This window comes from Pongo pygmaeus, chromosome 19 (assembly GCF_028885625.2).
Source record: "Pongo pygmaeus isolate AG05252 chromosome 19, NHGRI_mPonPyg2-v2.0_pri, whole genome shotgun sequence".
NCBI lineage: Eukaryota > Metazoa > Chordata > Mammalia > Primates > Hominidae > Pongo > Pongo pygmaeus.
In genome coordinates, this window is record NC_072392.2 from 48,265,998 (window position 1) to 48,280,806 (window position 14,809).

The 14,809-nt window shown below is 49.1% G+C and overlaps 1 protein-coding gene across 5 annotated transcripts in view; it reads left to right on the forward strand.

Annotated features, from left to right (window-relative positions):
• Nucleotides 1–14,809, forward strand: part of RHBDL3 (rhomboid like 3) — a 58,921-nt gene that overhangs the window by 33,292 nt on the left and 10,820 nt on the right. For 3 of the 5 annotated variants that reach the window (XM_054459968.2, XM_063656161.1, XM_063656163.1), the window contains one exon: nt 6,102–6,202. The exons of the other annotated variants lie outside the window; for them this stretch is intronic. In XM_054459968.2, the coding sequence (XP_054315943.1) occupies nt 6,102–6,202 (101 nt within the window). The remainder of the gene's footprint in view (nt 1–6,101; nt 6,203–14,809) is intronic. 5 annotated transcript variants of the gene reach the window in all.

A 14,809-nucleotide genomic window follows, 5' to 3' on the forward strand; every position in this document is an offset into this window, starting at 1 on the left:
GGCCACCTTGGACAGCACCCCTGCAAGCCCCTCCCAGAATCCAAGGCTCACCACGTCCTTGAACAAAGGGCTGATGAGCATCTCTAAGTGCCAGACTTGTTCAGCCACCCACACACCCCCTAATCCTGACATCTCAGGATTGATAGCCCCATTTTCCATACCTCAGTACCCAGAGACCCAGATGTTAAATAGCAAGGGACAGGGAAGACATTAATAACATTTGCAGTTAGTATTCAATTAGATGGGAATGCCAATAACCTAGAGGACAAAAATAAGATTCAAACGGACTTCAGACCTCACCCAAACCAGGTGACATGCAGTGGGGAGACAGTGTAGGTGTCACCTCCCCAGTGACACCAGTGCAGAGTGGGACGATTCAGACAGAAGCAGAGCTCATCACCTGAATGTGAGCATGTAGGGCTGTATCACTGAGCACATGGCGTGCACTGTTCTGTCTGAGTCATTGATTAAGACCAGAGGGCATTCTGGTGACCACACATGTCATTGATCTCCATGATTGACTTGATTGATCTGTCTCTGCAGTCTACCCTTTCCTGTCCTCCCAAGCTTTCCTCTGAGAGGGGAGCCAGTTTACAGCCAGCCAGCCCTAGATTGGACGGGTGGCAGTTATCAGTGCCTACCATATGCAGGCCGTAATTCATCCACACAGCAACGCTACGAGGTGGGCACTGTTGCCCTCCCCCAGCACAAATATGGAAACCAAGGCTTAGACAGCTAAGTGGCTCGCCCAAGAAGACACAGCGAGAAAGTGGTGGAGCTGGGCAGGGTCTGACCCCCAAGGCTGTGATCTCAACCACTATAATAGTATGACGAGAACCAAAAGGTGGTCCTTGTCCTTTTTGCAGTTAATTTATTGTCAGAAACCAAGGCAGACCAGGTACAGTAGCTCACACCTGTAATCCCAACACCTTGGGAGGTCAAGGCAGGAGGATCGCTTGAGCCCAAGAGTTCCAGGCCAAGCTGAGCAACATAGGGAGACCCTGTCTCTACAAAAAACTTTTTAAAAAATTAGCCGGGCATGGTGGTGTAGGCCTGTAGTCCCAGCTACTTGGGAGGCTGATGCAGGAGGATCACTTGAGCCCAGGAGTACAAGGCTGCAGTGAGCTGTGATAACACCACTGCACTCCAGCCTGTGTGACAGAGCAAGACCCTGTCTCAAAAAAGAAAGAAAGAAAAAAACCAAAGGAGACCTTAATAGACGTCTGGCAGCCTTACTCTCTAATTCCTTCCCAGTGAAAGTATTTCCAACCCACACTTTATAACAAGGATAGCTAACCTCTGTGGGGCATATACATGCTCCAGGCATATGATGAGGGGTTTGCGGATGATCGTGGATGCTATACTCATCACTGCTGTCCTATATGGTGAGTACTATCACTCCCATTTTACAGGCAGCCCAGGGAGGTGAAATGACTTGCAGATTTGCTTACCTGAAAAGTACTAGAACTAGGGAGGAGCCCTTCCCAAGCCCTTTCTTTTTTTTTTTTTGGGACAGAGTCTCACTCTGTCACCCAGGCTGGAGTGCGGTGGCATGATCTCGGCTCACTGCAACCTCCGCCTCTTGCGTTCAAGCAATTCTCTGCCTCAGCCTCCTGAATAGCTGGGATTACAAGCGCCCACCACCACACCCGGCTAATTTTTTTGTAATTTTAGTAGAGACGGGGTTTCACCATCTTGGCCAGGTTAGTATTGAACTCCTGACCTCATGATCCACCCACCTTGGCCTCCCAAAGTGCTGGGATTACAGGCGTGAGCCACTGCGCCCGGCAGCCCCCTGTGCTTCTTTCTAACCAATGCTTGAGGCCAATGTGAAAATCACTTATGGCTAGCAATTATATGGCACACAATGTAGGTATTTTAGAAAACAGTATCTTGGGCCGGGCAAAGTGGCTCACTCCTGTAATCCCAGCACTTTGGGAGGCTGAGGTGAGGGCATTACTTGTGGCCAGGAGTTCAAGACCAGCCTGGGCAACACAGACCGCCATCTCTACCAAAAAAAAAAAAAATCAATATCACCAATCTTATATTATAGATTATATAGATTACTAACCACGTGTGCATCCTCAGGGCCTAGCACAGGGCTTGGCACATGTTGGGCAATAAATATTTATAGAATAAAGGAAAGTTGGCGGGCGTGGTGGCTCACACCTGTAATCCCAGCACTTTGGGAGGCCGAGGAGAGCGGATCACATGAGATGGGGAGTTTGAGACCAGCCTGGCCAACATGGCGAAACCCTGTCTCTACTGAAAATACAAAAATTAGCCGGGCATGATGGCAGGCACCTGTAATCCCAGCTACTCGGGAAGCTGAGGCAGGAGAATTGCTTGAACCCAGGAGGCGGTGGTTGCAGTGAGCAGAAATCTCATCATTGCACCCCAGCCTGGGCAACAAGAGTGAAATTCCGTCTCAAAAAAAAAAAAGGAAAGATACGTAAGTAAAGTTACATTACTTAAAGATAAATGTTCTGCCAATTTTTATTTGGATTTTTTTTAAGGCCAAAGAAGATGTTGAAGAACACCTGCTTTAAAATTTTCTGGGCTAAAATTAACACAGCTGTACCTTAGGGCAAAGTTGTCAGTTTATCTGTGTGCTGGCATGAACTTGGAATTTTGGGGTGCAGGATACAGAATTTGTAATCCTGATGAGAACTAAGGTCCATGGTTTGCCTCTGTGCAGAGGTGTGGCATGTCACTCCAGTTTGCCATTCTCTCCTAGTCCTCTGCCCCCATGACCTCTGTGGAATTCATACTGGTCTTATCTGCCTGTACCTGTTAGGATTGTTCAGAGCTCTGGAGGGGATTCCTCCCTGGCCCACACTTCCTGCCCAGGGAGGGCCTTTATTACTGTGTTTATGTGTACACAGCCCCATGTTTGTCTTTGGTCTCTTCCAGTTGCTCTAGTCCAGGCCTCACCTGCAGTCACTTGAAAGTCTGCTTTTGTTTGTTTTTTGGAGCTTTTTTTGAGACGAAGTCTTGCTCTGTCATCCAGGCTGGAGTGTAGTGGCGCAATCTCGGCTCACTGCAACCTCTGCCTCCCAGGTTTGAGCGATTCTCGTGCCTCAGCATTCCGAGTAGCTGGGGGGCTATATGTGTGCGCCACCATGTCCAGCTAATTTTTGTTTTTTGTTTTTTGTTTTTTGTTTTTTGTAGCAATGGGGTTTCACCATGTTGGCCAGGCTGGTCTCGAACTCCTGACCTCAGATGATCTGCCTGCCTCAGCCTCCCAAAGTGCTGGGATTACATAAGGGGTGAGCCACCGCACCTGGCCCAAAAGTCTTTATATCACCAATGGGGGGCAGGTGGATTCAGGCCGTTACCTTTGAGGTTCCAGAACCGGGACCCGAGCCGCGGCCCCTGGATCTTAGGCCAAGACTCAGGTCACTGAATGTCTGATCTGGAAGGAACCAGGGAGGTCCCCTCCAGCACTGGCAAACTGTTCTCTAGGCCCCATCCCCACTTAGCCAGAGCTGCTGCCTGTGTTCTGCTCCATGGGTTAGGGCGTCCCTGAAAGGTTTCCTTTGAAGAGAGTTTTGCTGCTCAAAAGTCAGAAAGCCTTAGACCTCATTTTATAGACGTGAAAGAAAACTGAAGCCCAAAGAATTCAGGGACTGTGCCCAAGGTCACACAGCTAGCTGGCCAGGCCCCTTCCATACTCCTGCCACAATCCCACGCTGACCCCTGACCCTAGGGTCAGGACTCCGAGCCGTGGATAGGGTGAGGGAAAGGTCATTGTGTGCTAGCTTGACCCTGGCGGGGGCCCATCCCTGCCTGGGGCTGCCCTGGGGCGGCTCTGCCTTGGTGGACCGTGCTGGGGCAGGGGCGAGGGAGTGGACTCTGGGCCAGTGTGTACAGACCTGCTCTGAGAAAAGAAGCCAGCCTAGGGAGGCTGGGGCTTCCTCTGTCCAAAAGGTAATTAATGAGGAGCAGCTTGGGCAGCCAGCCCTCATTGCAGCCCTGCAATGCAGCCTTCGCAGACAGCCCCACCAGGAGAGCGTGGGAAACCTTTGTCATGCAGATCCTGCTGCCTGTTTGTTTGCCACCCTGGGATTTTTCTTTCCTGTTATATATGGCTGACCCTGTGGCTAAGCAGTAAAAAAAGCAAAAGAAAAAGAAAGTTATCTGACAATAGATCAATACCTAATTAAAGCTAGAGGGAAAGCATGAAAGATTTATAGTCGCCCTGGGAGGGGAGGAGGACTTGGGAGTCCTCAGTTCATGACAGGTTTTGGTTTTTGTTTTTGTTTTCTGAGAGATTATATCCCCCTTGAGACCAAGAATTGGTTGTGGGGACTCTCTTTCCTGAAGGATCTCAGTGAGTAGGGGAGGCCTTGATGGAGGTGGAGCAGGGGAGGTGGAGGAGTTTTATCAGGGGGCTCTGCTGTCAGGTCCTTGAGTGCTCTGGTTGCTCCTCCTAAGTCCGTGGATCTTTCACCCTATACAGCCTGCAGAATTTGGCTTTCTGCCTGTCCCTCCTTTCTCCAGCAGCTAATTGGCTCTTGAGCCCCCGGGCATTTTCCAGTGGTAATTTCTGCACACTCACCCAGGCCAGCCACCTCTCATCCTCTGAGCCCTGGGCTCTACCTCCTAGTTATTTTTAGTCTCCCATGTCCTCCCTTGGAAGCCAAAGCATTGATCACACTTAAATGAGACCAGAACAATAAATTTCCCCTCTTCTCTTTGTTCAGCTTGCCTCCCAGGACAAAAGTTTGTCATCCCCCAGACCAAGCCTTTCTTTCCCCCTTCCTTTCCCCCAGAGGGTATGACATCATCTCTCTCTCTTCCCCATGACTTTTCAAGGACATGTTTCCTCCAAAGGAGCCCCACTCAAGAGATGCTGTTGGCCTTTTGTGATTTAACTGGGCTGGAGGAAGGGTGGACGTAACCCTAAGCAGTTTTCTAGATGCTATTTAACAGAGGGAGAGATGGAAGAAGGTGAGATGACAGGCGTGAGCCACTGTGCCCAGCCATTGTAGCATATTCTTACAATGGAACAAGAAAGAAGACGCTGCTGCTTCATTCAACAACATATATGAATCTCATTTTCAACATGTATGAACATAATGATGAGACCAAGGAGTAACACACGAAAGCATGTACAAAATATGGATGGAAGAAAGTGGAGGTTAACCTCCGGGCCAGTTTGGGGCTTGGCTGCTAGAGAGGCCAAGAGTGCAGGCTTTGGTTAAGAATACGGGTGGGTTTTGCATCAGGCAGACCCAGATGCAAATCCTGGTTCCAGCGCTTCCTCCCAGGAGACTCTGGGCTTGGTCTCCTCATCTCAGGAATGAGGCTACTGGTGCCTGCCTCAGAGGGCTGTCTTGAGGATTGAAGGGAAGAAAGTCTGTGAAATGTTTGCTTGGTATCCGTGTCACCTAGGTGGCAGCTGTTTCTGCAAAAACTACTGCTACTATTTTTGTTATGGTTCCAGAACCCTGACATAGCACCATGTCAGGCAGACCTTGGATTGAGAGGCAGATAATCCAGCTAGAAGTCTGAGTTTTACTTTGGGCAGGACACTTCCGTCTTTGAGTCAAAGAATCAAATGGTTCTTTCAGCCAGAAATTAATCCTCTAAGAAATGCATTGGAGGCAGGGCTCTGTGGCTCACACCTGTAACTCCAGAACTTTGGGAGGCTGAGGCAAGAGGATTGCTTAAGTCCAGGAATTTGAGACCAGCCTGGGCAACATAGTAAGACTCTGTCTCTACAAAGAAAAATACAAAAATTAGCTGGGCATTGTGGCGCATGACTGTAGTTCCAGCTACTTGGGAAGCTGGGGCAGGAGGATCACTTGAGCCCGGGGGTCAAGGCTGTAGTGAGCTGATCGTGCCACTGCACTCCAGCCTAAGTGACAGAGTTAGACCTTGTCTCAAAAAAAAAGAAAGAAAGAAAAAGAAAGGAAGGGAGGGAGGGGGAGGGGAGGGGAGGGGAAGCTCCCTGGCAACATGGACTCAAAGGAGGAAGAGGTGGAGCGTCTTGCTCTGGAGTCTTAGCGCAGAGTCTGCAGAATCCAAGGCCTGGGGCTGGGGTGGGTGAGCCGAGTCCCGCATTCCTGAGAATTCTTGCTGTCTTTCTGTACTAGGGTCCTTGGCAGTGTCTGTGGCTGACATGACTGCTCCAGTCGTGGGCTCTTCTGGAGGGGTGTATGCTCTCGTCTCTGCCCATCTGGCCAACATTGTCATGGTGAGCACCTCCCGTTCTCAATGTGTCTTTCTGGCCCTGTCCTCTGCCATCACTGGGCCTGAGTATTAATCCACTGGAGCTGGCTCACCAAAAACCAGGCAGACCTGACCTGGAGCCGAGTTCTCACACACTCCTCTCGCTCTGCAGGCCCATTTGAAATGGTTGTCTTCCAGATGCGATTCCTATTTTCTCCAGTCACGGCTTGGCCTAGGACCATGCCCATCTGCCGCTTCTGCCTCTTTCCCATTCACCGACGTTAAAGAGTTAACATTTGGTACCATCCTAGCTAATGCAGTGAAACCCCGTCTCTACTAAAAATACAAAAAATTAGCCAGGCGTGGTGGCATGCACCTGTAGTCCCAGCTACTCGGGAGGCTGAGGCAGGAGAATGGCACGAACCCAGGAGGTGGAGCTTGCAGTGAGCCGAGATCGTGCCAAAAAAAAAAAAAAAAAAGATTTGGTCACTAGCATATATGGCCATTGGAATTGCATATTTATGATAGATTGTTAAAAATAAAAGGGCCTTAGAGATTATCTCATCAAAATTCTCAAATAGGAAAGGAGGCTGTGAGAGGTTAAGTGACCTGTCCAAAGTCACATTCAAGTTTGTGGCAAAATGAGGGCTTGAACCCATATCTCCTGACAACCATTCAAGAGTTGTTTCCCGGCCAGGCACAGTGGCTCACGCCTGTAATCCCAGCACTTTGGGAGGCCGAGGCAGGCAGATCACAAGGTCAAGAGATCAAGACCATCCTGGCCAACATGGTGAAACCCCATCTCTACTAAAAAAATACCAAAATTAGCTGGGCGTGGTGGCGCGCTCCTGTAGTCCCAGCTACTTGGGAGGCTGAGGCAAGAGAATTGCTTGAACCCGGGAGGCGGAGGTTGCAGTGAGCCGAGATCACACCACTGCACTCCAGCCTGGGTGACAGAGTGAGACTCCGTCTCAAAAAAAAAGAGTTGTTCCCCTATCCCAGTCTGTCATGGGAGGGGGGCACCACTCCATTTCTCACCCTCTGCCTTTTCCTGAAAGGTAGTACAGTGTGATAGTGAAGAACATGGTCTGTGGAGCCAGTCAGTCTAGGTCTAAATCCCTGCTACACTCTGGGCAAATTACTTAACTGCTTTGCATCTCACTTTCTACATCTGTGAAATGGAATGGGAGCTGGGCACAGTGGCTCAGGACTGTAATCCCAGCACTTTGAGAGGCTGAGGTGGGCAGATTGCATTGAGCTCAGGAGTTCAAGACCAGCCCAGGCAACATGGTGAAACTCCATCTCTATAAAAAATACAAAAATTAGCTGGGTGTGGTGGTGCATGGCTATAGTCCCAGCTACTCCAGAGGCTGTGGCTGGAGAATCGGTTGAGCCTGGGAAGCAGAGGTTACAGTTAGCAGAGATTGCACCACTGCACACCTGCCTGGACAACAGAGTGAGACCCTGTCTCAATTAAAAAAAAAAAAAAGAAGAGAAATGGAATGATACACAGTAAATGAAATAAAGTGCAAATAACCACCTATATAAATGTAAATTTAATTTCCTTCTCCTGACAGAAGAGGCCAGGATGGGGTCAGACTAGACAAAGCCCTGAAGGCCAGAAATTGGGATCTGATAGTCTTAGAGGATATCAAAATCCTTTTTTTTGGAGGCGGTCTGAAGGCTGATGGAGGAGTCAGTGGCTAACCCTGCCCAATCCCTCTGCTGGCCTGGGAGCCTCCAGGTCTTACTTGTCTATTTCCCAGTACCTGGCATACAGCTGGGAGCATGGTAGATGGTGCCTACTAGATTTTAGTGAATGAAGGAAGGAACGAACAATGTCCAGAAAAGGCATAGCTTTACTTTGGGGTCCTCCTGTTTTCACCCACTCCTCCATCAGTGTCTTCGCCCACGTGGCAGATGTTTGAATGCTCAGTGATCGCAGTGCACAGGGCTTGGCGTTCCTGAGTTATCCCATGTTTTTCTTCCTTATCAATCTGTCTGTCACCCAGCGTGCTCCCAACCCTGTCCCTTTTGTTCTCATCAAAATGCCCATTGTACATTGAGCAAGAGAAGAGAGAACACAAGAGGGAGGGGAAAAGAAAGGAAGAGAGGGGGAGAGATAGACAGACACTGAGTACCTGCCTATACTTGCTAGTGGCCTGAATTTTGGCACCTTCAGGTGAGTGCTCAGAGAGAGGCTGCGGGTGTTGGGAAACGTGGAACGGCGAGCCTCTCAGTGTGTGTGTGCGCAAGTGTGTTTGCACATGCACACAGTTTGTTGAAAACCTGAGTGCATGGGCTGCCTCCCATGGCCCTTTTAAATGGGTCATTCTGTATCAGTGCCACATCTTTCCCCAGACACAGCTTTTCCTCTGAATTCTGCCTCCTCCACTCCCCCCTCCCCCTGCCCCAATTCCTTTCAGTAGGGGAAGGATATGCTAACCTCCTCCCTCCCATTCCGCCCAAGACTTGTGTATGTGTAGGGGTGATGAACAAGCTCAACTGAAAGAGAACACAGGGAGGAAGAAACACGCTGGCGTTCATAACGATGCCCTGTTCCCACCCTCTTCCCCACCTCATGGGAAACCGCCCTGATGGCCCAGAAGTTCCCATGGTGAAGGCAGACCACTGAAGGACCATGGAGTAGGGCATGTTTGTCGAGAGAGGTGTGAGAGCAGTTTTGTTCCAGTTGACGCTTCTCTCTGTCAAGTAGCCCATGGCCTGCGGCTGTGGAGATGAGCAGCCTCATCTGAGAGTCCAGTGCCTTCCAGAAGCAAACAGCTTTCCTTGGCCAACTGGGAGCTGTGCAGTCCCCAGAGCATGACACATGGGGAGCCCTTCTCCAGGAGGTTGTGGGGGTTGGGCGCGCTGGCTCACACTTGTAATCCCAGCACTTTGGGAGGTCAACACAGGCAGATCACTTAAGCCCAGGAGTTCAAGACCAGCCTGGGCAACATCTCTACCCATCTCTATGAAAAATACAAAAAATTATCCTGGTGTGGTGTCATGCACCTGTGGTTCCAGCAACTCTGGAGGCTGAGGTGAGATCACCTGTGGTTCCAGCTACTCTGGAGGCTGGCTGAGATCACCTGAGCCAGAGAGGCAGAGGGCAGTGAGCTGAGATTGCATCACTGCGCTCCAGCCAGGGCAACAGAGTGAAGCCTTGTCTCAAAAAAAAGAAAGAAAGAAAGTTATGTGGTGTTTATTGACGATGAAAGAAAACTCATCGTCTCATTAAAAAGGCTGATTTCTGTTTGTCAAGAGGCTACCTTTACTCAAATTAGTTCAGTGCTAAGCAATTCAGAGATGCGTTGGGTCGACCCATATGAAATTGTCCTTTCTGGCTGGGCACAGTGGCTCACGCCTGTAATCCCAGCACTTTGGGAGGCCGAGGCGGGTGGATCACGAGGTCAGGAGTTCGAGACCAGCCTGACCAACATGGTGAAACCCCATTTCTACTAAAAACACCAAAATTAGCCAGGTGTGGTGGTACGTGCCTATAATCCCAGCTACTTAGGAGGCTGAGGCAGTAGAATCACTTGAACCCAGGAGGCAGAAGTTGCAGTGAGCCGAGATCACACCATTGCACTCTAGCCTGGGTGACAGAGAGAGACCCTGTCTCAAAAAAAAATTGCCCTTTCTATGGGCCATCAGCATTTGAATATTGGCAACTTCATATGGTTCTACCTAATAGATATACTATTGTTTTCAGCTTCAAAATGAAGGTTTGGAGTGTGTGTGTGTGTGTGTGAGAGATACGCAGTAAAGTACCTCATCAGAACTAAAAGTAGAAAAAGCATGGACTTGGGCCGGGCACGGTGGCTCACACCTGTAATCCCGGCACTTTGGGAGGGCGAGGCGGGCGGATCAACTGAGTTTGGGAGTTTGCGACCAGCCTGACCAACATGGAGAAACCCCATCTCTACTAAAAATACAAAATTAGCTGGGTGTGGTGGTGCATGCCTGTAATCCCAGCTACTCAGGAGGCTGAGGCAGGAGAATTGTTTGAACCCAGGAGGTGGAGGTTGTGGTGAGCTGAGTGTGCCATTGCACTCTAGCCTGGGCAACAAGAGCAAAACTCCGTCTCAAAAAAAAAAAGAAAAGAAAAGAAAAAGCATGGACTTAAGAGAAAATCCGCATTCGAGTACCAGTGTCACCATCTTAATAGCTATGAGTCTATCACTCAACTTCTTGGAGCCCCAGTTATCTCATCTGTAATCCCATCTTCACAAAACAGTTGTTTGGGAGACAAGAAAATGGACAAAATATTTCAACAAAAGATCTGGAATGCAAAAAGCCCTATAATCAAGACTTCTTTTTTTTTTTTTGAGACAGGGTTTCACTGTGTCACCCAGGCTGGAGTGCAGTGGCAGGATCTCGGCTCTCTACAACCACCACCTCCCGGGCTCAAGCAATCCTCTTGCCTCAGCCCCCCGAGTAGCTGGGACCACGGGCTCGTGCCACCATGCCTAGCTAACCATGTTGCCCAGGCTGGTCTCGAACTCCTGAACTCAAGCGATCCACCCGCCTCAGCCTCCCAAAATGCTGGGATTACAGGCATGAGCCACCGTGCCCCGGCAAGACTTCTTATTTTAAACACTAGAAATATACAGATACACCTAATTGAATAATTTATTAATTGCCTCCTGCTCGCCAGAGTTCCATTTTTTAATCTACAAGATATTTACTTACACTTCGCTCTGTATGATTGATGCTTTCCCAAAATGTTTGAGATCTGAATTTTCACAAACTGAACCACATTGTCAAAGCACAAGGGAAGATGGTTGCCTAACAGACACTAAAGATTTCTGTTATAAGGTTTACTTTATTGGCCGGGCGCGGTGGCTCATGCATGTAATCCCTGCACTTTGGGAGGCCGAGGCGGGCAGATCATGAGGTCAGGAGATCAAGACCATCCTGGCTAATATGTGAAACCCCATATCTACTAGAAAATACAAAAAATTGGCTGGCGCGGTGGCTCACGCCTGTAATCTCAGCACTTTAGGAGGCTGAGGCAGGCGGATCACAAGGTCAGGAGTTCGAGACCAACCTGGCCAATATGGTGAAACCCCATCTCAACTAAAAATACAAAAATTAGCTGGGCATGGTGGCAGGTGCCTGTAGTCCCAGCTACTCAGGAGGCTGAGGCAGAAGAATTGCTTGAACTCGGGAGGTGGAGGTTGCAGTGAGCCAAGATTGTGCCACTGCACTCCAGCCTGGGCGACAAAGCGAGACTCCGTCTAAAAAAAAAAAAATACAAAAAATTAGCCAGGTGTGGTGGCGGGCGCCTGTGGTCCCAACTACTCGGGAGGCTGAGGCAGGAGAATGGCGTGAACCTGGGAGGCAGAGGTTGCAGTGAGCCAAGATCACGCCACTGCACTTCAGCCTGGGCGACAGAGTGAGGCTCCATCTCAAAAAAAAAAAAAAAAAGGTTTACTTTATTAAGGAAAAATCTTTTTGTAGGACAAAGAATCACTCCCTAATTTATCTGTGTCACGCTTTCACATTCCCTGTGTTGGGTTTTCTTGAAGTCATTTCACAAGAAACCGTTTCTACCAGGGATAGATAGAGAAAGCTGTATTGGAATGGAAGCTCCTTGCCTGGCTTTCAGCCTCTGCACTCTTAACCCGGTTGGGTGAGCAAGATGCTGAGGGGACTGGTTACCAACTTGTTCGCTGTGGGTGAGTTACTGTCTCACTCTTTGAGGCTCTGGGAGATAATGAAATTAAAGGGCCTGCAAAAGGTTTGTATTCCCCAAAGATCTGCAGGCTTTTCAGCTTTTATAGCAGCAGCAGTGCTGGCTGCATGTGAGATTTTTTTTCTTCTCTCCTGTTGTTTCAGTGCACTGATTTTATTGGCGGGAATATTGGATTGGGAAAGTAAGGCAGCTGGTTGGAAGTGGGGACTCTCTAGTTTAACCACTTGGCTGCTGGGAAGCAGGTCATATTTACTAGCATTCTTTCGCTCCATTTGTGGGCAGCTGGGACAGATGGCACAGGCACATGGAATGTGACCTCTGAAGTGTGGGTGGACAGAGCCCTGGACCAGGAGCCCAGTCAGCTCACCATTCACTTACTGTGACCTTGAACCAGCCCTCCTGAATCCTCAGTTTCTTCTTCCCTAAAGTGTGCAGCAGAGGGATGGACTGTATCAGCTTGGCAAGCTCCAGGGCTTTCAGGGTCCAGGCAGATGTTGTAAACCCATAAAGCGGGCCTGGGAGGTGCTGTGGCAAAACTGGAGTCATTCAGATTCGGATTTTTTCAAGCCACTCTGCAGGGCAAACTCCCCGTCTTTGTCTCAGGTCAAGATATTGTCACACATTTAGATGATGCCTACTGTGTGCCAGGCAGTGGTCTTAGTGCTTTACATATATTAATTCATTTCATTCTCACAACCACCTGATGAGATGGGTAACTGAGATAAGGTGCTGTTGTTATCTCAAATTCACAAATGAAAACAATAGAGAAGAAGGAATTCTGAGCCACCCCACTGATGGCCAACCAGGCCAAAAATAAGGATGGTGCGTTTAACGTCTATCCCAGATAGGGCCCAGGAGGGGCATGGAGGCAGGAGACCTCAGATAAAGGAGAGAGCTGCCCACACATTCTAACTTACTTTGCCTGATACTATCACTCAGGACATAGTGAAAGAGACACTGTCTTCAAATAAGATATTCACTTAGGCCAGGCTTGGTGGCTCACGTCTACAATCCCAGCACTTTGGGAGGCCGAGGAAGGTGAATTGCTTGAGCCCAGGAGTTCTGAACCAGCCTGGGCAACATAGGGAGACCCCATCTCTACAAAAAATTTAAAAATTAGCCAGGTGTGGTAGAGTGTGCGTATAGTCCCAGCTAGTTGGGAGGCTGAGATGGGAGGATCACTTGAGCCCAGAAGGTCAAGGCTGCAGTGAGTCGTGATCATGCCACTTCACTCCAGCCTGGGCAATAGAGTGAGACCCGGTCTCAAAAGGAAAAAAAAGAAAAATAATAAGATATTTACTCAGAGGGGGCTGAGCACAAATGGCTCATGCCTGTAATCCCAGCACTTTTTGTTTTGTTGTTGTTTTGAGACAGAGTCTCACCCTTCGCCCAGGCTGGAGTGCAGTGGCGCAATATTGTCTCACTGCAGCCTCCACCTCCCAGGTTCAAGCAATTCTTGTGCCTCAGCCTCCAGAGTAGCTGGGGTTACAGGCATGTACCACCACACCCTGCTAATTTTTTTATATGTTTAGTAGAGATGGGGTTTCGCTGTTTGCCAGGCTGATCTTGAGCTCCTGGCCTCAAGTGATCCGCCTGCGTCAGCCTCCCAAAGTGCTGGGATTACAGGCCTGAGCCACCACACCTGGCCTGTTGTTGTTTTTGAGAAAGGGTCTCACTCTGCTGCCCAGGCCAGAGTACGCTGGTGCAATTTCAGCTCACTGCAACCTCAACCTCCTGGGCTCAAGCAATCATCCCACCTCAGCCTCCTGAGTAGCTGGCACTACAGGTGCATACCAGCACGCCCAGCTAATTTTTTATAGAGGCAGGGTTTCGCCATGCTGCCCACGCTGGTCTCGAACTCTCAGGCTCAAGCATTCCTCCTGCCTTGGCCTCTCCCAAAGCACTGGGATTACAGGCGTGAGCACCTGGCCTGTAATCCCAGCACTTTGGGAGGCCGAGGCTGGAGGACCACTTGAGGCCAGGAGTTCAAGACCAACCTGACAACATAGTGAAGTTCCATATCTACAAAAAATAAAAAATTTAGCCAGGTGTGGTGGCACATGCCCATAATCCTAGCTACCTGGGAAGCTGGGGCAGGAGGATTACTTGAGCCCAGGAGTTTGAGGCTGCAGTGAGCTATGATTGCATTGCCGCATTCCAGCCTGGTTGGCAGAGTGAAACCCTGTCTCTTAAAAAGAAAAAGTCTTCTGTACTTTCGCTTTTAATTGTGATAAATGTACATACCATAAAATGTACCATCTTAAAGTATACAGTTACATTTTAAATGTACAGTTCAATGGCATTAGGTACATTCATACATTCACATTGTTGTACAATCATTGCCATCTGTCTCCAGAACTCTTTTCATCTTACAAAACTGAAACTGTACCCACTAAACAATGACTCCCCACCCCCTCCTCCCTTCAGCCCCTGGCAACCACGATTCTACTTTCTGTCTCCATGAATTTAATTACTCTATACTTCATCTAAGTGGAATCATACAGTATTTAGCTTTCTGTGACTACCTTATTTCACTTAGCATAAGGTCCTCCAGGTTTATTCATGCTGTAACATGGTCAGAATTCCCTCCCCTTTTTTTTTTTTGAGACAAGTCTCGCTCTGTCGCCCAGGCTGGAGTGCAGTGGTGTGATCTCGGCTCACTGAAAGCTCCACCTCCCGGGTTCACACCATTCACCTGCCTCAACCTCCAGAGTAGCTGGGACTACAAGCAGCCACCACCACGCCTGGCTAATTTTTTTGTATTTTTAGTAGAGACGGGGTTTCACCACGTTAGCCAGGATGGTCTCGATCTCCTTTGACTTTCTGATCCATCCGCCTCGGCCTGCCAAAATGCTGGGATTATAGGCGTGAGCCACCGCCTTTTTAAGGCTGAATTGTATTCCATTGTATGTATATATCAGCAGGTGACAA